The following is a 21,957-nucleotide window of genomic DNA, read 5'->3' as shown; positions in this document are numbered from 1 at the left end:
ACAATGGGTCCAAATTTGAATTTTAAAAAATACTAATTACATTAAAATTTATGCAAAAAAATATTTCTTTAATAATTTTACCCAAATCCTGTAAATGAATAAATCCTGCAATTATTAAAAAAGGAAATGCAATCCAGGTCCAGGCACACGCAACCCTAGTTAATAGGTTACGTTGGTTTGGTTCCCCTGGAGAGTAAGGTGGGTCCCACAATAGAGCGATGGTACAGTAACACCTCTCTCTCTATATATACCTTAAAACCGATTCTTGTTTGTTTCTTTTTCTTTTGCATGGCACTGTCGCTGCTTGCCGCTTAGTTACTTCACAACACTCCATCTCTTCTTTTCTCTTCGCAATTCATCTGTTACAGTTCCCCTTTTTATTCTCTCTCTCGTTCGATTTCTATATTCCCAATTCTCTCTTCTCCTTCACCAACCCGGATCGAATTGTATGAACCGCAGAGTACTGCTGTAGAGGCAGCTTAGGCATTTTCACCATCATCATGGCCACGCCTCCTATTGATCGCTGGGACGCTGATAAAATGTAGGTCTAATCTTTTTATAAAATAATCCTCTTTTTTAAATTTCAATTTACTTGTCGTTTTAATACGGTGAATTAAATCTTGAATTTTGGCTCTGCAGACTTCGATTATATTTGCATGATTATATGATCAAAAGGGGAATGCACAACGCTGCTGAGATTTTCAAGAAGGAAGCACTAGTTCCCGATCACCCTGTTTGTATGTCATACCCTGCATCCTTTATTACTTAATTCTACTATCCAATTGTATATATTCACACACGCACGTTGAAAGTGTTGGTATTTTAATTTAATTTGCTATATATTCTTTTCATATGTTGAAATCATTGGAAGCGCTAGCTACCATCTATTCGGATTGAAATACCCTATGGCCTATAGGGTTCACTCAAATTCATAATTCTGCATCAACTATAGGTCTCTGAGTTCAATTTTTGGTTATTCTCTTTCTTCCTTCTTAAGTTATTTAAATTAATTACTATGAATCCTCGTTTCACCTTCTGATATGCCTTTACTTTGGAAAGGGGTAACCTAGCCGGTAGCCACCTTTATACTTAGCATTTGTTTTAAAAAAAAAATATCAAAATATTTTTTTTAAAAAAAACTTTGCAATTCCAATGTTTGGTTGAAATTAAAGTTGGGAAAATACATTTGCCAATTCTAATGCACATTTCAGAATTCCAATATACAAAATGAAGAAGGAGTAATTTATTGCTTTGGAAGTAAAAGTACTCTTGAGCTCTGCGAATTGAAATCCAAACATGCAATTAAGTAAAGTTCTGTAGAAGCTATCCTATATGGTCCTTTTGTTGTAAGAAGGTGGTGATATATATGGGATGCACATTTCAGTGATTACATAGCATACTGAACTTAATATTCATGATTTCATGTACTTCAGCTCAATTAATATTATAAATTACCAGCTACCTAGATTGAATTGATATTGATGTATACTATGCTCACTTATCATTTTAAATCATGCTGGAAATTGATTGAGCAGACATGAATTTTTTAGATTCAGTGGTTGATTCTCCAGATGGATTTCTGCTTGAATGGTGGTCTATTTTCTATGAGGTATTTAACTCTAGGCAAGGGAAGGACCTAGAGACTGGGCCAGGGTCCTCTAGTAAGGTGGTGATCACTAACTATATGATAAAGTTGGTCTTATTTTGTGTTGTTCAATGTTTTATTCAAGCAGTAAAGAGTAATTTATTTGTCAAATTTCAGGTCCCAATGATGACACATAATGCAAGGAATAATGCTCCCCCGAGAATCCCTCAAATATCAATGAGTGAGCAGAGAACTCCACAATTTCAAGTCAACTCCAGCTTTAACAACATGATGGCTCAACCAGCCGTTTGTGTAATACCTTCAACAATGTACAATAAAGAAGAGCATCTTGGATATCTGCCCGAAAATGTTGAACCAAGTTTGCATGATGTTATAAAAAATAACCTGACGTTCTTGTCAGGGATTAGTTCAAAGTAACGTAAAGATGTGTGATTTTTTATTTATTTATTTTAATGGTTTTTGTTGTGTGTTTTGCTTTCATACTCCTGCAGTTCCTTATTCCTCTCAAACCCATAAGCGAGTTTGCATCATCATCTTTCACTGTGATATGAAATAATTTACATAAGGTTCTTTTGATCTTATGTGACACTAGTGCTGTTACTTTATATATACAAATTTAAAATGTTAGCAGCTCTGGTAAGAAAAAAGAAAATTTCTGTTAAATTGAAGGAAGTATATTCTCAACTGTTGTTACTTTTTAAATTGGCTTTATGAAGCGATGAAACGCCCTTCACTGTGTCTCTTTACATTATTCTTTCTACTGTTCTCTGTTTTGTCAGTTATCCACCGCAAGATGTACTAAGCAAGCAGGCCCAGAAGCAAGTCTTTAAGGTATGGTCCAGTTCACCTACATATAATTATGAGAATCACAAATTCAGTGCATAAGTGTAACAAATTTACTTTATTTATATTTTCAGGATAGTAGAGTTGGCATGAGTGTGGAGAGGGATATACCTAGGGACCCATTGGATGTAATGCAAAAAACAATGCTTCCTTTAGATGGACTTCATGAAACAAGTATATATTTCTTGAACCCATTATTGTAGTTCTTGCATTTTTTCCCTTTTGCTCTGGAATCTGGAAAGTCTTACTGTTTTATACCCTACTTTCTTCTTTCTCAATTTTTTCAATTGTGGTGAGCTTTGCATTATAATATAATAAGAAAAATGCATGCGACTTGTCTCTGACTCTTTGTTATTCTTATTTTGTTTAAAACAGATATAAGTATAGCATTACACCTTTTGCTTCATTTTTAGTTTGATGATCTCTTAAAGAGGCACCCTAGTATGACCCAGAAGTCATTACCTTCAGTTTTATCATTACACTTTTTGCTTTATTTTTGGTTTTGGTGTAGAATTCTGGGAAAAACGGTTTACTAAGTCTCTAAAATCGATGCTTTAGTACCCTGTTCCCCAAATAGATGTAAATAATTAAATTTGTGTTCAACTATTTACAACAAGAACTTCCCCTCAAGCTGATTAGTTCTTATTATATCGTTGTTTTGGGATCTTGATGGTTCGTTTTCTTTGCAGAAACCAATGAAGCTCTCAATATAGTGCCACTAAATGGATGGCCAATAAATGTACGTGATGGAATATGCTTCTGGAATCTTTTGAACAAAAAATTCTACATGCTTTCAGATTTTCTATGAACTTCCATTTAAGTGTATATGAAAGTTTGTCGTTGATATTATCTGGATATTAACCAAGACTTGTTGGGTCTGCAAAACCAAGTACTAACTTCACCTTTGCAAACACCAAATTGTCGACAGAAGTGTCAAATGTTGAAAACACAAAATCAGGATGCAATCCTTGCTCAAGCAATTGCAGGTACTTCTAAAAATCAGACTTCCACAGTTCCTGAAAACTCTAGCAAATGCAACACTAGGAAGATTTCTGAGACTGAATCAAGGGATAAGGATAAGCAGGTATGGAGTTGTGTCCTATTGTTGGATATTCCAAAAGACATACTCTCTCCATTCCTATTTATAAGATTCAAGTTTAAAATGATACTTGTTCCTTTTTATATATAAGACTTGATACATAATATTTTTTTCATTAATTATTTTTAAACTAGAAATATCTCTCATTAAAAGAAGAGAGAAAATGTATTGACAACCAATTAGAAAAGAGATGAGTATTAATGATAATAATAGTTTTGGAAAAAGTTATAAATTTAAGATAAATTTATTGTTATCAACTAAATTAACTCTTTTTCTTAATCTTGATGAATTAGGTAATTGGATTTTATAACGAAGAAAGTATTTGTTCTAATTTGGATTTTGAAGAAGCTGAAATTTTGATAACAGTAGGGACAAATCTTGCAACAAAATGATGTATCATACAAGAGAGCATAGTTCACAATCTTTTCTCTTCGATGGTAAACTTCAGTTGTCATTTTTGAACTCAAAGGATTCAAAAGTTTAAATACATAAAAACTAAAAAGGGAAGAAGAAAAGAACCAGTGCAATTATGCTATGGTCTTTGAATTGGACACTATGGTTTTCATGAAGATCCGTTGCATTTGAAATAATTTGTGTTATGATTTCATCTCCCTCTTCATGGAATAAGCTATTGTTTGTCATTATTAATCAAAGGTAGGAATGAACATTTCATCTCATTCAAGCTGATATATACATTATGATTCTTAAGGTTATCTAAATATTCCATATGAATCTGTGTTTCCTGTTGTTGACTTCCTTTGTAACAAACTAATTTTATGACAGATGATAAACCAAATGATTACAACTGTAGAACATCAACACCAGCAGGATCAACAAATGCAGATGCAGTCCCAGAATGTTGAGGCATGTTTTTCTATAATTTAAAATTCCAAATTATTGAACTTTACCTTATTGATGACAGAAAATGACTGGTGCATGTGTATCTGAAATATACTTGTATTTAATCAGAATAACAGAAAAAGAAAGACAACAGAATCCATAAGACCTGGAGAAAGTGCCCGGGTACGATGCATAAACCTTCAAAGAAAATCCTGAAAATCTTTTCATTCCTACCCAAAAACAGCTTTGTTTAAAGCCATTATCATTGTTGTTATTTTTTTTCTTTTTTCGGTCAATGGGATTCCTTATTTACTATCTTTTAACTTTTTGTTCTTTCCATTCCATGGAATGCAAACAATAGAACTGTGAGGATACAGCCAATGGAAAACCTTTGGATGAAAATGTGGAGTCTTTCCTGTCTTTAGAAAATGAACACGCTGATCATAAAATTGCACCCTTCAGAAATCTGAAACGAACTTCAGCCACATGCAGAAATGAAAAAAAAGGTAATATACCACAGCTTCAAGAAAATAGTATTGCCTTAATTCAGTTCATGTATTAAACCAGCCGATCATAATTTAGTATTTATAGAAACACCAGATACTGATGTGAGGCCATAGAAACTTTCTAGCTTAGTATCATCTTAGAATTTTCTAGTTCCAGAGAAATGTATGTAGTTTGAGTGCCAAAAATCTTTATATAGGGTTGAAATCAACTCTCATAATATGATAGAAACTAGACACTAAACAGTTATGGCAAGGTCAAAAACGAAATTGAAATAAAATTAAGTAAAATATACTATAGTCAATTCAATATCAAAAGTTATATTTGGCAATTATATTTATTAAATGTTTATTAATCTCTAGCATAAGAATTTCCACCCATTATGGTAGGTTTTTCATTCAATGAGGTCGGTTGCCTTCATTCAAGCAAAAGCAAGGTTTTGTCTAGCCATTTTTCATCGGATGGAAAAGTTTTGGCAAGTGCTGGACATGAGAAGAAGGTAATACGATGCAATAAATTTTCAAATTCTAGTTTTGTTTATTGATTCAGAATCATTGCCTAGGTATTTTCCTTGTGTTCAGAACTTATTGTAGTTTATGATGACAGGTTTTCATTTGGAACATGGAAAATTTTGATTGTGTAACTACTACAGAGACACATTCACTTCTTGTTACAGATGTTCGGTTTAGACCAGGTTCAACTATCTTTGCTACTTCGTCCTTTGATAGATCTGTGAGACTATGGGATGCAGCCAGAGTAAGTTGTCACTTGTCACATTTGTCTTGGTTGTCTTTATGTACATTTGATAACTTCAAATCTTCAATATTGTTTAGAGTATGGATCATCTCCATCCTACCCTCTGCTTGCTTTCAATTTTTATTTCTTGTTTACACTTTCTCCTTCTTTTGTTTTTTGCAGTCAATTTAATACTGTTTTTTGTTTCATGATATAGCCAACCAGTTCTCTGCTCAAACTTACTGGGCATGCCGAACAAGTAATGTCATTGGACTTCCACCCAAGAAAAGTGGACCTTCTTTGCTCATGTGATAGTAATGATGTAATTCGACTGTGGAATATCAATCAAGGTGTTTGCATGCATATCACTAAGGTCAGTTTTACATCCACTGTTTTCTTTTGGAAGGATAGATTTTCCAGTACGTGAAATTGTCATGATAAGTAATCAGTAGAAGTGGAGTTTTTCCAAACTGCATAATGAATATTTTAATTAATAAATTATCTTGAATTCACAGTTCACACTAACATTCTTTATTGTTTTCATAGCTTTATTCATCAAATCACCAACTCAGTAAGCATGCAGCAGCACACGTTATTAGCATATTGTGATGTTCTTTTAGTTAGACTTGATGTTCCCATTCATATGCTTAGACACTTACTGTAAAAACACGAAGCCAACTATCAAGTACTGATATGATAATGATGAATTTCAGGGAGGTAGTAAACAGGTCAGATTCCAGCCTAGTTTTGGGAAGTTTTTGGCTACTGCTACAGAAAATAATATCAAAATATTTGATGTGGAGACCGACAGTCTTCTGTACAATCTAGAGGTAACCTTCGAGGTTAATGCATGCTTATAATGTATCATAACCCCTAATTTAACTCCAATCTGTTGAAATTCGAGTTTTGCAACATGTATCATTACTAAATTTCATTTCCTTCAAGGGACATGTTAATGATGTTCTCTCCATTTGTTGGGATAAAAATGGAAACTATGTTGCCTCCGTCAGTGAAGATACTGCACGTATCTGGTCATCAGACGGAAAATGCATAAGTGAATTGCATTCAACCGGAAACAAGTTCCAATCATGCGTATTTCATCCAGAATATCATAACCTCTTAGTTATTGGTGGCTATCAGGTAAACTCTTCATCCGGTATTAGATTGATATTTTTGTCGGTGCCTTCTGTATTATTCCTAACAAAGTTACAAGGACGAACTCTTGGCTTTTTGAAATTTCTTTCTTTTATTTATTTAGGCTAAGAGACCAAGTGCACCACCTTGTATATGACCACTATCTTCTTGAACATTACATGTGCATCGCATAGAATAGTTTTCAAGTCTAGTGTTTTGATATCGATTCCTTTGAAAATGAATAATGATTTATGCTTAGGTATATTCATGTATACAGTGGTGATAAATCCATGTTGCCTCTGTGTTACATAATGTTAACAAACTTGATTTGTAATATCTTTCCTTCAGTATTTGCTTGTCATATTAACAACTCTTCTTCCACATACGTAGCAAATACATTATAATGTCTACAATTTATTGCATTGCAGTCCCTGGAATTGTGGAGTCCCTCTGAGAGCAGTAAAACATGGGCTGTTCCAGCTCACAAGGGATTAATTGCTGGACTAGCAGATTCTTCCGAAAATGAAATGGTTGCCTCAGCTAGCCATGATCATTGCGTGAAACTATGGAAATGAGGATTTGAAAGCATAACTGCGTCAAGGTGTTAATTATGGGAGGCTTTTGCATTACAGTATTTCTTCTCCTGCTACATTTTTTTCGATTAATATTAGATCATTATTCTATTGGTAAAAGGTATAACGTTATATACAATCTTATAGAGGGAAAAAAAAAAAATACCGTACAGGGTTCTTGACTGAGCCGACCTGGTATAGTGCGCACATGATACAAACTTTTGTGGCATTGTTTCCCATTGGAAATTGGAAAAGTGGACATCTCAAGAAACTCCAATGCTTCATTCGAACGATGCTCAAGTAGTTCAAGTTTTTTAAAATGGCAGAGTCTCGTATTCATTGGTAGGGCATTGCAACACGGTGGGATGAGTTTAACTCTTTTTTTTATCCAGCAAAACGCAGGTCGAGTTCCAGGATTAATATAAAAGAGATAAATTTAAAATTATACAATCTAGTTGTGTCTTTATCGAATTTTATCGGATTCGAAAAAACTCCCAAAGAATGTTATAATATTTGTTTTTAAAATTTTAATTTACTTATGCATCAAAGAATTTTTTTAAGGCTAAATAAATCATATATTAAATTATTAATGATATTTAATTATATTTCATAATTAATATACAGTAAATGTGTTATAAATTTAATAAATTATATCACCAAGACTATGTAGAAATGTTAATGTCTTCAAGGTAACTCACCCGTTTCCTATAAAAGCGGATGTTTGATTTGCAGTCGAAATGTTATGTTCAAATGAAAACCCACCAGATAAAAACAAAATGAACATAAAAACAAGTGATGTATCCTTTTATTTTTTTTTAATCATGATGTTGATACAACAGAAAAAAAAAACTTCATAGTTCACACGAATATTTTTCTCTCAATATAATTTATTTCATATATAAGGATTAATTAGAATATAAATCTTGAACCACTTAGTTAAAATACACAAATCACTATCACTTGATTATGCATTCTTTTATATGACTAGTTATGATGTTCTAAGTATATTTTTAAGGTTTAATTTAATCCTCTAATATTTAAAATTGGTTTAATTTGGTTTTATAGTCTAAATTAAATTAATGGTGTTAGGGACATGCTAAGGTCATTATACTTTGTGATTGTTTAAAATCAACATTAAGTGCACATTTTTTAACATCATCATTTAATGTAGACAACAAAACCAAAATAAACTAATTTTAAAAATTAGTGGATTAAATTGAACAAAAAAAAAATTAAAGAATTAAATCAAACCTAAAAAATAAATTAGAAGATCGAAATTAATTTAACCTCTTTTTTTTTATGAAGTCTGGCCTGGCCTAAGCATAATTTAGGCTAGGCTATAAGTTCATGACGAACGACCTAGCCTATTTCCACACTAGTAGTGGGTGAAAAATTTTAAATGAGAGAGGGTAAGGGTAATATAGTCTTTTTAAAAATTAAGGGAAATAAAAAGGTGTGAACTTAGCTAAAAGGGGGAGTGGATTACATGGGCCAACCCAGATGCGTAGCAGTTTGAAGGTTGGATTTCTGGTTATGGGTTGGTTGGGCCCAATTATTCAATGAAGAAAAACAACGTCACCGTCACGCCGGTAATTCAAAAACCCTAATTTCATTTATCTTACACTTACCCACAGGGAGGCGAACAAAGAAACTCAGAGACCCGAAGGCAGATTTCAAGATGAAGGTTTGTTGTCCTCTGAAACCCTACTTTTGCTTTCTGCTTCGATTTCTTGCCATTGGGACTAATTATGTCCGCACACAACTTCTTTTGCAGTTCAACATTGCGAATCCCACCACCGGTTGTCAGAAGAAGCTGGAGATCGATGATGACCTGAAGCTGTAAGTTTTCACCATTTTATTTTCCCGTTACTTGCGTTCATAGGAAGAAATAAATGAAAATTTCCGAAATTTTAATCTATTTTCCCTTTGTTGTGTAATTAGTAATTACCAGCAGTGTCCTATGATAAATTGCTAACTTAAAAAATGTGAATTTGGTTAATATATGTTATTCCGTAGAAGTTATCTGAAGAGATTGTGTTCCTTGACGTTATTGGGCTATGCAATTTGATGTTAAAATGTCTCGTAGCATTTCTATGCTCGCACTGGTAAATAATGGGACTGGGAATCTGTGTTGTTTAAATTTTGATTGGTTTTGGGACTTGTTTTCCTGTTATGATAATTCTGTTTTTAATTGCAGGCGAGCATTTTGGGACAAGAGGATCTCACAAGAGGTTGTTGGTGATGCTCTGGGTGAGGTATGGTTTTGGCTGGAATCCTTCCACAGTGCAGTGTTTCCTGAGAAACATTGATCAATGATTGGCTTATTCTCCTTTTCTTGTTTTGCTACTTGCAGGAATTCAAAGGTTATGTCTTCAAAATTACTGGAGGTTGCGACAAGCAAGGATTTCCAATGAAGCAAGGAGTGTTGACCCCTGGTCGTGTTCGCCTCTTGCTGCATAGAGGTATGTCTATTCTGAAGCCTTTTGTATTTTGCTGATTATAAATACATCCTAATTATTAGTTTGAAGCATTCATTCAACTCACGTGTTCTATATTTGAATTTGGGTATGCCTTGAATATTTTGTAAATGATTACTCTTCGTCATACCTCTTTGTTTAACAACTCGTGTTTTTTTTATTCCTTTTCTTTCAAGTAAGGTCATGTATATTTGTTTTTTAGGTACTGCTTTTTCATAACCAATTTATGTTATTGGTCCAATGTTAAATTTCTGTTTGTTGCTTACCTGAGCAGGAACTCCTTGTTTCCGTGGTTACGGAAGGCGCAATGGAGAGCGTAGGAGGAAGTCTGTTCGTGGGTGCATTGTCAGCCCTGACCTCTCTGTTCTCAACTTGGTAATTGTGAAGAAGGGTGAAAATGATTTGCCTGGCCTGACAGATGTTGAAAAGCCAAGAATGAGGGGTCCAAAGAGAGCTTCCAAAATCCGCAAGCTTTTCAACCTGTCTAAGGAGGATGATGTGAGGAAGTATGTCAACACCTATAGGAGAACATTTACAACTAAAAATGGTAAAGTGTCTTCTCTCTGTAAATGTTCTATAGAGATTTATTTTTTCCTTAAGAATAAATTACAAGTCTAACCCATTTATACCTGTGATCTTTTCTGGTGCCTGCTTCCTACCTCTAAGTTTGAATTTATCAAATTTGTTTGTTTGAAGGTGACTACATTAACAGAGCTTGCTGAGCAAAAAAAAAAAAAAAACATTAACAGAGCTTATCTGTTTTATGAAATTTTCTTTGGAAACTTACCTGTAATCCTGTATATAGTTTGTATTTTGTTTGCAGCAAGTATTTATCTAAATCATCCATTCAGAGTTTTATGTGTGTAGCAAAATAGGACTTTTGATAAAAATGTGTTTTCTTCTAGTCATTCTTTTTGAAAAATCTTAAAAAATTAGCACATGCATCTTAAGAGGTTATCTAGGTATCTGCTATGATCTCACTTCTCGTTCAAATTTGAAAACTTTGTTTTGCATATTTATGCTGTTTTTTGATGGAGGACCCATTGAAGGAGATTATTTTTGGATATACAAATTGTGATGGTTTCTAATCTGAGTTACATATGTTTGGTTGCAGGGAAAAAGGTGAGCAAAGCTCCGAAGATACAACGACTGGTCACTCCCCTGACCCTCCAAAGAAAGAGGGCAAGGATTGCAGATAAGAAGAAGAGAATTGCCAAAGCAAAATCGGAGGCAGCAGAGTACCAGAAACTTCTTGCCTCCAGATTGAAGGAGCAGAGAGATCGCCGGAGCGAGAGCTTGGCTAAGAGAAGATCCAAGCTTTCCAGTGCAACTAAACAAGCAGCCACAGCATAAAGCTGCTTTCAGACAGATGAAGTTTAATCTTCGCTCTAGTTTTTGATAAGTCTCATTTCATGATCCCTTTCTTTTGGTATTTTGGTATTCAAATACTTTTTTAAGGTATTACTTTTATGCTTTGCTCGACAGTTTAATGGAATTTATGTTTTTTTCTTTGCTGGAATTAGTGACTTTTTGAAGTTGATATTTATACACTGGCATATTTTTTCTACCCTCGCATTCTTGCTATAAAAGTTTTCCTCTCAACATTCTACTCCTGCTGCGGCCAACCTTCTGCCATAGCCATTAGCCAAGCATGAACTTCTTTCAAAGAAATTGAAATAAAGGAATATTTTAAAATATTTTATTAATCATGAGACATTTTTAGTGCAAATTTTTTTTAAAAATATTTTCTTAATTGTGAAAACAATATTCAAATATCTCTTTTTGGTAAAACAATTTAATGTAACCACTATTGTTAACTCATGTAATATGCATTATTATGCTTGAGTTTATAGATTTAAACTACAGTGTGATCATTTTATATAAAAAAATATTTTATATAATGAAGCATTTTAGTAAAAAAAATAAAAATTAACTCGCATATAATCACTACCATTTTACCAAGGGAGTAAAAAAAATCACCACCACTTTCGTTTTTGTTGTGACCAATTTATAACTAGATATATATTGTCTCCTATTGTTGTCATTGTACCGTCATTACTATTAATTTCTCATTATAAGTATTGTTATTGCTCTCACCATTACTATTAGTTTGATTCCATCTATATTGTTGCCTCCCCTTCAAAGTTCAAACAACTCGCTATTGCCATCATCAACTTTGTCACTAAACAATTATAATGATGTGGAAAATAAATTGTAGGATTTAAATTTGAAATAATGATACTGAAATTTAAAAAGAAAACTATTTAAAATAAAAAAAATTGATAACTAAAAACTTGTTTTGATTTGTAAACATTTGAAAACTTATTTTGGAATAATATATTTTATGTATGTCTCTCTTGAGTTAATCCATGAATCAAACAAAACACATTATATTTAACGATCAAATTGTGCCCATTTAATTAACAAGTTTAGTTTTCAATTTAAGTTTTATCTCATTTAATTTAGGCTTAATTGTAAATTTTATCATTAAATTTTCATTAATTTACAAATTTTATCACTTAAATTTTATTTTTACAAATTTTACTATATAACTTTCATAATTTTTTAGATTTTACCGTTCAAATTATTTTTTATATCAATTTTACCATCAAACTTTTAAAATATCGTAAAATTTACTATCTATTTTTTTTAATATTTTATCATGTTAATAAGAAACACATGTGAAAAAAATTATTTTTTAGATTTTTTACAGTAATTATAACTTATATCATAGGTTAAAATCATCTATTTTTAATAAATAATTTTAAAATCACTGAATTTGATATATAATTTAAAAAAATTATTTTATTAAAACTCAAGTGATAAAATTCAAGAAAAGAAAAATAAAATTTATAAACCAAACTCATGAATGTATCTAATAAGGCTAATCTCGAACTAACATTCAGTAAACCTTCATTAATAAAATATTATGACTTTTTTCTTGTTTGGATCAAATATTATGCCTTGAGTGATCCTAAATTTATGTAAACATACAAAATTGGCCAATAGCATTGATTCCCGTTTATTTGATCAACAAAAGATTGGCTTATATTGGACTTACTGAACTACTTGGGCAACAGAGAGCTACTCATTTTCTTCACATCAATCTCAACCGACCAACGAAGAACGTGGCAAATTGCCGAGAACACGTGGCAGGCTCAAACACACGTGCCAAAGCCCTTGTTTGCCACCTTTTCATTCCAACATGCAGCTCTCCCAAAACGCTGTCAAACCATTCAAGCTTTTAGCCGATCAAATTCACGTAGAAACGAAACTGAACTCAACTTCAACTCAGTATATATAACCAAACCACACCCAAGAGAAAAACCTAAAAACAAGATATGGCAGCCATGTTCTTAACCAGAAGCGCGCTTTTTCGCTTTTCAAAGTCTCTCCCTTATGCCCCTTCACTCTCCCTTAAACCCTCCATGGTCACCTTCTCCTCTACTCCCAATTCAGGCGTAAGTTCATCACAATCACAACTTTATGTTTCTTCTAATGGGTTCTATTCTGATTCTTATGTATATGTTGGAGATTTCACTTTCACTAATGATACATCCAAATAATAGTATATATAAACTGGGTGCAATTTTTTTTTGTGTTTTAGTTGTTGTTGAGTCTATTAGGTCATTCATTCATGAAAAATTTATTACATAGTTGGACACTATGGTCTCAAATAATATTCATGTGAGATATAACTAAGTTACTTGAGTTATGCTCCAACATAAACTTTTATGTTTTTGTTTAAATGTTTTGCAGTGGAGAAATGCAGCAGAAGGAGGAAGAAGAGACGGAAGAACCAATTGGACGTATGATTCTGCCGAGGCAAGACGCGAGGCAGATGAAATGTCTGAGAGTGCCAAAGAAACGATGAATGAAGGCTATGACAGGGCCAAGGATCAAGCGCGGGAAGCCAAAGACAGAACAAAGGATTTCGCACACGACGCAATGGAGAAGACGAAGGACGCTGCGGGGTCGATGAGGGACAGGGCGGAGAGTGCGGCGGAGAAGACGAAAGAGTATGCTTACGACACAAAAGAGAGTGCCAAGGACGCGGCGGGAACGGTGGCGGACAAGAGTAGGGAGGGGGCTGAGAGGACGAAGGAGAAGACGGAGGAGGTGGCGGCGTCGGCGGGGGAGGCGCTGAAGAACGTGGGGGAGAAGGCGAAGCAGGGCGTGCAAGGGGCGTGGGAGACGGCGAAGGACACTACGCAGAAGATCAAGGAGACGGTGGTTGGCAAGGATGATGATGATGATGATGATCATGGTGATGGTCATGGTGGTCTTAAGGATGATGATGTTGTGGAGATGAGGAGGAGAGTTGGTAAGAGATTACCATGAGAAGGGTTATTAGAGAACACAGAATCAATGGCTTCATTTAGTACTTCCATTTCTTACTATTATGCCGTATCTATGTATTTATGTTTCTAGTGATGTTTTTTTCTTTTTTTTTTCAACATGCGGATAACTTGGGGATATCAAGGTTGTTAGTTAATATGGGCATAATCTTTTTGTCCAGCCATGATATCCTCTTGGAATAAAAGTTTATATATTAATCATATTTCTTCCGTATTTCATATTCCGTTGCTATCATCATCAATTTCAGTTAGGTAGCATTCTAAGTACAAAGTTAACAAAATCAAACCATGCACAATACATTAGTGATTTTCTGGTTTCTATAAGAGCATTTGTATGTTGTTTATATCATATAGTGGGTAGTGACTAGGGAGGTAGGATAGATAGGGGATATTTATATGACCTGTAAATATAAAAAAAAATAATTGAAAATGTTAATAATTAGTCGTTAATTTTTTAATTTTTCTTGGTAGAAGAATTCAAACCTCACGCAAGTCAATCTTTTTTTTTTCTATTCACGATCAGGTCACAATCTTTTTTTTTTTTTTTTCACGATCAGGTCAATCTTATTTCTCTATTAAATATCAAATGTTGGCATGTTAGGTATGCGTTTCGAAGCTAAGTTTTAGAAAACTTTTCTTGGGTATAATCAATTCATCAAATTCATAAACAAATAAATTTCATAATTTCTTTGGTAACAAGTAAACCAGTGCTGTAATATATATTTTGGTCGAATAACAGCAGATTAGAGCGCCAAACAGAGAAAGAAGGGAATTTTTGCAACAACGAATTCTTCACAGCAACAAAAAAGAGTTGAGAAAAAGAATAACTTTAATGGGTTAGAGGATGTTCAGTCCGTGTCTACATTTTTTTGGCAATTTCAGACTAAAAAATAAATTTAAGGACAGAAATTAATCATGAAAAAGTGAAAGTGGTCCTTTAATAAGGAGAACTAACCGGACTTTATGCTTGCAAAGTTTTTTTTTTAATGGAATGCTCCCGAGATATTCATGGCATTTGATATGCCAAAAAGATAATTGTAAATAAACAAGGAAACCTCCAAAATAATACTTTCAACTGTATCTCCATATGCTTCTTGTTGTATTAAAGAAAATTAAAAAAATATGATTGTTGTTGTTGCGATATTGAAAATAATATGCTATATTTTTTAATTTACAATTTAATTTGTAGCATAAAATATATAATTAAAGGGCATCAAAGTTTGATCAAACTGCAAAACTAGCGACAGACCCAAAATTACTACAAAACTTCGGCTTCTGTCCTTGTGCTGACTTATGATGACTAAAACAGCATCTAAAAATAAATAATTAACATGATGAAAATTAAATTATGTTAACTACTTTTGTCGCAACCACCATCAAATGTCAATTTTCAATGATAAATTAATAAAAGAAACATATATCATGCTACATCAGTCACTTGTATTTTTTTTCTCTTCCCTTCCAATTTGTCATTGAAAATCCAGGTCAGGCATAGCCACCATTTCATTCACCATTGTTTTTCTCATCGTTTCACACTTTCCGAGACACTACTCAAAGATCACCTCTATGGATTACAAGGAACCTCAGGATTTAAGAGTGAAGGAGATGCAAAGAATCCCCAACAACCCCAAAAGTGTCCTAGATGCGACTCTCTCAACACGAAATTTTGCTATTACAACAACTATAGTCTGTCACGGCCTCGTTACTTTTCCAAATCATGCAGGAGGTCCTGGACTCAAGGTCATGTTGGATTTTTTGGACTCCCTTCTTATGTGGAATAAATGTTCAAATAAGAAGGTCGGTATATCTCATTTATTTAAATGGAAAGAAGTTAGATTAGAGACCGAAAGAAACTCATTTGAGAGGAAAAATAATTACAAATGATTGAGAGAAAGAAAAGAGAGGAAAATCATTGTGATTTTCAAAAGATATTGATAAAGAGATAAATATTTCACATTATTTACTTTATATTTTGGAGTTTTATCTTTTTATCTCTGTTGTATCAATTGAGGATTTGGTTTTGATTTGACTATTTGTAATAAGTTTTTTACACTTGTTAAAGGTTCTCTTGTATCTTCTGAACGACCCTGTTATCTTCATTGATTATAGTGAAATTATCTCTTATATCGTATATTTTGTGTTTTATACTTTATTGGTGATCCTCACATAATCTTACAAGTTTGGAAAAATTTATTTTTGTTCTATTTTGATTTGATTTTTATGTTTCTTCACATGAGTTCTGTTTTCATTTTTATGTGAGAGATTTTAAGCTTATCTATGAGTGATATTGCTAAAGTGTAGTATAATCTTTATTTTATGAAATAGGTTAAGTATATTAATTTTAACATGATATAGAGTTATAATTAGAATATATCATCAATCTCATTGATCAATTGGCATAAAATTATTTTACTCTAATTATTGGTCAATTCTGTTAAATGTTTGGAGGGAGACAATGATCCTATTGAAGATTGTATCCTATAGAAAATATATGTGGTCTGTATAAAAAAAAGAAGTCACTGCTAGATATTGAATCTTGCAAACTTCACACTCCACCGGTGTTAATCTTTTGGAATTGAGTTAAATTTAAATTTTAAGAGTTTATTTATTTATATATATTTTTTTGCAGCCAAGAAATGCAGCTGAACGAAGCAGAGACGCAGGATATGATTCTGCAGAGGCAAGAGGCAAGGCAGATGAAATGTCAAAAGAGCAAGCACAAGAAGTGAAAGAAAGCACCAAAGAATACGCACAAGACGCAGAGGGACGTGAGGGAAAGAGCAGAGTGTGCAAAAGAGAAGGATGATGATGTTGTGGAGTTGAAGAGAAGAGTTATGGTGAGAAGGGTTATTAGAAAATCAATGTTTTCATTTAGTATACAGTGTTCTGGTGTGTGTTAATGTTTCTAGTTCCACTTCTCAACATGCGAATAAGTTGGACATGTATAAGTTGTTAGTTGACATGGGCAAAATCTGTTTGTTCAGCTTAAGGTGAGTGCACATTTCCCTCTTGGAATAAAAGTTTATACTCGTTGTCGTATCAATTCCAGTTAGGTAGCATTCTACGTACTAATTTAACGAAACAAAGAAAGAAAAAACTATGCACTCGTTGTCGTAGAGGAAATTTTTGTTTAATTTTAGGGATATTTTAATAGAATTTTAAGCCACAAAAAAAAATTAAATATTGCTGTCTTATGTGTGTGTTTCGAATGCTTGTAAAAAAAAAAAAAGTGTGTTTCGAAGGTAATTTTTTATAACACAATTAAATTTCATAACTTATTGGGAAGAACAAATTAAATAGATAGTGTTGCAGACACCACTTCAAGCGGAGTTGAGCACATATTTTTTCTCCTTTTGGGTCAATGAGTCTATTATTTTTTTCACGAACGACTTTATCCTCATAGCCCAATGAAAGTGCCACGAACGTTCTCTGGGCCAAATTGTAATGCCATGGCCCGCAGGTTCCTACATTTGATGGACAACATACTGCAAAACATCGCAAGGACCAAAAAACCCATAAAACTTTTGTCTTCTCTTAATTTGCCCTTGTTTGGTTCAATGCCGTACAGACTTATGATTAATACAACATCTAAAGATAAACAATTAATATGATGAAAATTAAATTGTATAAAACTACAAATTTTAAATAAGTTCAGATTTGTTTTGACTACATTTGTCACAACCACAACCAAATGTAATTTTCATTGATAAATTAACAAAAAAAACAAAAATCATGGCATGTCGTATGGATGGTTATTTGGGAACATTAATTCAGGAATCTATATTCTTAAGAATTTACATGGTATATTTTTGGTGATGTGAATTATTTATTGACTACTCATATTGGTCAAAGAATCTATCATTGTCTCTTTCAATTATAATTTTTTTCATAATATACAGTGATGCAGAGAAGTTGGAGAAGAAGTGGTAGGGTGTGTGTGGGAGCAGTTGTAACCCCTCTATGATATAACGTCAGCACCATCTCCGTTGATTGCATCATGGTTTGGCTTGTCCAAGAAGCAATAACGTGGTACATTTGTATACCCCTCACTCCAGTTTAGTTCTGATTAGACTTGTGAGTACTGGACCATGAAGATGAAGGTAAAATGATATTAATTAATTAATTTATTTTAAGGTAACTAACAACACCCATCTTATGATGTCAGCGCACTTCCCCTCCATAAGACACATTTATCTTCTATCGGAAACTAACAAAAATAGAAATTCAATTTTATTAATGTTTGGCGGTCGAAGGACATGGTCCCTGCTTTGCTCTAACAAAAATAACCATTGACCTTTATTTTACTTGGACCATGTATGCAAATTTGAACCAATTACTGCCAAATCAACCATTAAATTTGTTTATCTTTAAAGAAAAACCTAAGAATAAGAAATGATACCTAGTTCAAGGAAAGAAAACTTGCGAAATCAATCATGTTTTAAGAAGAGTTTTTCTTTTCAATTGTGTTTTTTTTTAATTAAGATTTTATCACAATACAATTTAAGTAATCATTAAAAGAAATAAATTGTTAAATGATACAATTTAAGTAATTATCAAAAGAAATAAATTGTAAAATATTTTTTAAAAAAATAATATTAAATAAATAACTAAAAATTAATATCCTTTCTAAATCTCTAACTCTTAATTACTTTTTGTTATGCTTAACTATTAAATTACTAAAGACAAACAAAGAGTTAAAATAATTGTTATAAAATAATCAACTTAACATACATTTTCATATATAGAAATTTTAAATAATTAACAATTTTGCTCATAAGAAAATAAAAATTAATGAAAACGAAACTAAAAGAAAAAAGTAAGTATTAAAATTTAAAATAAGACAAAAGTAAAAGGAAAAAAGTATTAAAATCTAAAATGCATTAATCTAATTGTTTGGTGCTTGACATTTTAACTCCAATTGAACATAATTCGATGTTCATAAGTGTTAAAAGAATTGACTTTGAATTTAAAAATTAATTTTGATTAGAACAACCTCAAATGATTTATGTTTTATATAAAAAATCTGTTATTTTAAAATTAATTTCATTCCAATTTTTTCAATTTTTACCCAATCACACAATAATATATATCCAGAATGAATATGAATTTTTCAATTAAAAATTAAAAGAGCAGCAGTGGGATGCAATGCAATGAAATGAAAAAGAGAGAAAGAAGGGTAGAGGAAGGAAGGAGAGAGGAAATAGAAAGAGAGAGAGAAAGAGAGTTGCACAGTTCTGACATAGCCACCATTTCTCTTGGGTCTTTGGTCTTTCCTTGCCTCTACAGCCGCCTCATCCCTCAGGCTCTTCCTCGTGGTCCTTATTCTATACCCTAATACTACCATCATCTATGATTCTATTATTTCCTCCTTTTTTCTCTCTCTAATCGCTTCTCACTTTTCTGAGACTCACAACACAAATTGATAGAGAAACATAAAACATCACCTCTGTGAATTACAAGTCTCAGGTGGTGTTTGTTTGTTTGTTCCCACTCTTTGTGTCCTTTTTGTCAATCAAACCTCTAAATTCTCATTGCATTCCTCAGGGTTGTTCACTTTTCTTTTAAATAATTGCCCCCTAAATTAAGTACCTCTCTTCCCGATTGAGACCCTTCCGTTTTGGACTTTTTGTCCACGTTGCATATCAATTCAGAATCGCCCAATTTTACATGCCAAGTTTCCACCTTTCCTAATCTTTTTCCATATACACAACACTTCAAAGTTCAAAACACGGAAATTTATTGTATTTCAAGATCGTCAGAATCCACCAAGATTTCACAGGATCGATCCTATTGAATTAATACCATTTACACACAAATTAGATATTCCCTTAAAAGTTTTTTGCTTTGTTTTTTTTATTTTTTTTTTATGGAAATTTGAGATACCCCAGTTGTTCTTTTTGTTAAAATAAAATTGTGGGTAGGTGGGAACTCATGCACAAGGTAAGTTTCTGTGGTTTTGGTCATTGTAGATTCTCAGATACATTTCGCAGACACGTAGAACTCAAATACAACCCCTCAAATCTGAAATCCCCACACACTTTTCACTCTTTACTTTCCCTTATTACCTGCATGCTCCTCCAAGCCACCACCAACCACCACCTATAGTTTCTAGTATATATACACACAAGACAACACATCCCTCAAACATCACACACACAGACACAGAAACACAAAAGTCAAAAGTCGAGATGGAGCAACGAGTTGGAGAAGGAGGTGGCATGAACAAGCAACCTCGAGATTCAAGAGTGAAGGAGATTCAACAAGGTGATGCACAAGTTCATGCTCAGGCTCCTCAACAACCCCAAAAATGTCCTCGATGTGACTCTCTCAACACCAAATTTTGCTACTACAACAACTACAGCCTGTCACAGCCTCGTTACTTTTGCAAAACATGCAGGAGGTACTGGACTCAAGGTGGAACCTTGAGGAACGTTCCTGTTGGTGGCGGTTGCCGCAAGGGGAAGCGAGCCAAGACTTCTAACTCATCATCTTCATCGGAGAATATAAATTCTTCTTTCCGGTCACTTCCTCTACAACAACCGCAAGGGATGGTGGTTCAAACTCAAGCACCACCCTTAACATCGGTAGTGAAGGCTAAAGACCCTTCTTCAGTTGTGGCTTCACCCTTTTACCAAAGTGGTGGATACTTGTCTTCTTTGGCTGCTATGCATTCACTCAACCCGTCATCATCACACCCTTTTGATCAGTCTCTAAATGTTATTGCGGGGAGTGACGCCTTGCGTTCTTCCAATTTGGGCCTTCTATCTGGTTTCAATGTTCAGCGCCCAATTGGGCAAATTTGTCCACCGTACTTGTATCATCAAATGGGGAGTGATGAAAGGGAGATGGTGTCTCTGTATGAACAAGGTTTGGTTAATCCATCTTCATCCAGCATGGCTAATACTAATACTAATACTAATGGCAGTGGTGTTTCTCAGCATGATTGGCCTCAGAGCTTCATCAATAATAATGTTAGTAATAGAGCCTCTGATGCCTCTTTGTGGAGCACCATCAGCACCACTATTGGTGGTAACTCTGAGAGGACTAGTACTAGTGGTGTTGGTGTTGATGTTGGTGCTGGTTCTTCTTCTTTCGTCACGAATCAATGGCCTAATCTTCCAGGGTATGGTCCTCCACCGTGATTTCATTCACCTGTTGCACCCTGAGAATCCTTCAAGTCGTACTTCTGAACAATTGATTTGTCTTTTACCTGCTTCATGATCTGTTTGATGTCCTTTAGTTAGGTACATGATAATCTTGTAGCATAGGTTAGTTATCGGTAGCAGGTGTATTGGTCTTGGTTGATTGTGCAAACATTGGACCGTAGAGAAATTTTGTGTTGTTGGTGTAGTTGATGTAAACGGTGGATCAGTGACCGTAGTAGCATTTTATTTCTTCCAGTGTCATAGATAGTTGAATAGAGAATTTCTGGGTTGGTTGGGTCAGGTTGGTTCGAAACTTTTTACACATAATTTTATAATTATACAGTTATCAGGTGAAGTTTTTTTATCCTGTGCCTTTTTACTTATTGACTAGATCAAAGCATAGTATGATTTGTTAGTTTAAACCAAAGTCTAAAAGGAATGTAAAATTCCAAATTAACGAGGCAACTTTGCTAAATACATGCACAAAGGGAGTAATGTCTTTGGTGAAAAAGTTGATGGAATGGTTCCATATTCGGCATGTGGGTGACTGAAGATCCAAATTCTCTTTCACTTTAAAGAGTCCCGTTTGTTTTACTTCCAATTGTGCTTTGTGCGCTTTACTATTGCTCTTCAGCTTCCTGTGC

The 21,957-nt window shown here is 33.5% G+C and overlaps 5 protein-coding genes across 9 annotated transcripts; all 5 read left to right on the top strand.

Moving 5' to 3' along the window:
• Positions 1-294: 294 nt before the first annotated feature.
• Positions 295-7,757, top strand: LOC100783354 (transcriptional corepressor LEUNIG). 5 transcript variants are annotated; one of them, XM_026124890.2, is made up of 17 exons: positions 295-541; positions 640-737; positions 1,572-1,666; positions 1,763-2,019; positions 2,386-2,437; positions 2,524-2,623; positions 3,139-3,188; positions 3,378-3,533; positions 4,332-4,412; positions 4,518-4,571; positions 4,750-4,894; positions 5,282-5,391; positions 5,499-5,648; positions 5,845-6,000; positions 6,341-6,457; positions 6,573-6,767; positions 7,190-7,757. In XM_026124890.2, exons 1-17 carry the CDS (start codon positions 501-503, stop codon positions 7,334-7,336), a joined length of 2,004 nt encoding a protein of 667 aa, XP_025980675.1. In that variant the 5' UTR covers positions 295-500; the 3' UTR covers positions 7,337-7,757. The 5 variants fall into 5 exon arrangements, with proteins under 5 accessions (XP_025980675.1, XP_006594585.1, XP_006594587.1 ...); XM_006594522.4 differs by having other exon boundaries at positions 1,557-1,666; XM_006594524.4 differs by having other exon boundaries at positions 1,551-1,666; positions 1,763-1,914.
• A 1,202-nt stretch (positions 7,758-8,959) lies between these two features.
• LOC100801194 (40S ribosomal protein S6-like) lies at positions 8,960-11,182 on the top strand. Its single transcript, NM_001255635.2, is given in 6 exon segments — positions 8,960-9,017; positions 9,108-9,172; positions 9,531-9,588; positions 9,687-9,795; positions 10,085-10,357; positions 10,925-11,182. Coding segments are annotated over 6 exon segments (750 nt in total). The 5' UTR covers positions 8,960-9,011; the 3' UTR covers positions 11,164-11,182.
• A 1,969-nt stretch (positions 11,183-13,151) lies between these two features.
• Positions 13,152-14,388, top strand: PM32 (maturation protein pPM32). The gene is given in 2 exon segments (NM_001251339.2): positions 13,152-13,271; positions 13,570-14,388. Coding segments are annotated over 2 exon segments (702 nt in total). The 3' UTR covers positions 14,152-14,388.
• Positions 14,389-15,269: 881 nt separating this feature from the next.
• On the top strand, positions 15,270-17,211 carry LOC121173328 (uncharacterized). The gene is made up of 2 exons (XM_041008350.1): positions 15,270-15,965; positions 16,798-17,211. The coding sequence occupies exons 1-2, from the start codon at positions 15,735-15,737 to the stop codon at positions 16,972-16,974; spliced, it is 408 nt and encodes a 135-aa protein (XP_040864284.1). The 5' UTR covers positions 15,270-15,734; the 3' UTR covers positions 16,975-17,211.
• A 2,115-nt stretch (positions 17,212-19,326) lies between these two features.
• LOC102668884 (dof zinc finger protein PBF) lies at positions 19,327-21,677 on the top strand. The gene has a single exon (XM_006594518.4). It carries the CDS (start codon positions 20,357-20,359, stop codon positions 21,308-21,310), a length of 954 nt encoding a protein of 317 aa, XP_006594581.1. The 5' UTR covers positions 19,327-20,356; the 3' UTR covers positions 21,311-21,677.
• The last annotated feature ends 280 nt before the right edge of the window (positions 21,678-21,957 follow it).

This window comes from Glycine max, chromosome 13 (assembly GCF_000004515.6).
Source record: "Glycine max cultivar Williams 82 chromosome 13, Glycine_max_v4.0, whole genome shotgun sequence".
NCBI lineage: Eukaryota > Viridiplantae > Streptophyta > Magnoliopsida > Fabales > Fabaceae > Glycine > Glycine max.
Note: the sequence above shows the minus strand (reverse complement) of the source record. Positions and strands in the feature narration are given on the sequence as shown.

Excerpts from the sequence above, each read along its gene's own strand:
- LOC100783354 (XM_006594520.4), top strand. The coding sequence starts at position 501 with ATGGCCACGCCTCCTATTGATCGCTGGGACGCTGATAAAAT. Across the intron at positions 3,534-4,331 it reads CAAGGGATAAGGATAAGCAG|ATGATAAACCAAATGATTAC; the intron begins GTATGGAGTTGT and ends ATTTTATGACAG. Across the intron at positions 5,392-5,498 it reads GTGCTGGACATGAGAAGAAG|GTTTTCATTTGGAACATGGA; the intron begins GTAATACGATGC and ends TTATGATGACAG.
- LOC121173328 (XM_041008350.1), top strand. The coding sequence starts at position 15,735 with ATGGATTACAAGGAACCTCAGGATTTAAGAGTGAAGGAGATGCAAAGA. Across the intron at positions 15,966-16,797 it reads ATAAATGTTCAAATAAGAAG|CCAAGAAATGCAGCTGAACG; the intron begins GTCGGTATATCT and ends ATTTTTTTGCAG.
- LOC102668884 (XM_006594518.4), top strand. The coding sequence starts at position 20,357 with ATGGAGCAACGAGTTGGAGAAGGAGGTGGCATGAACAAGCAACCTCGA.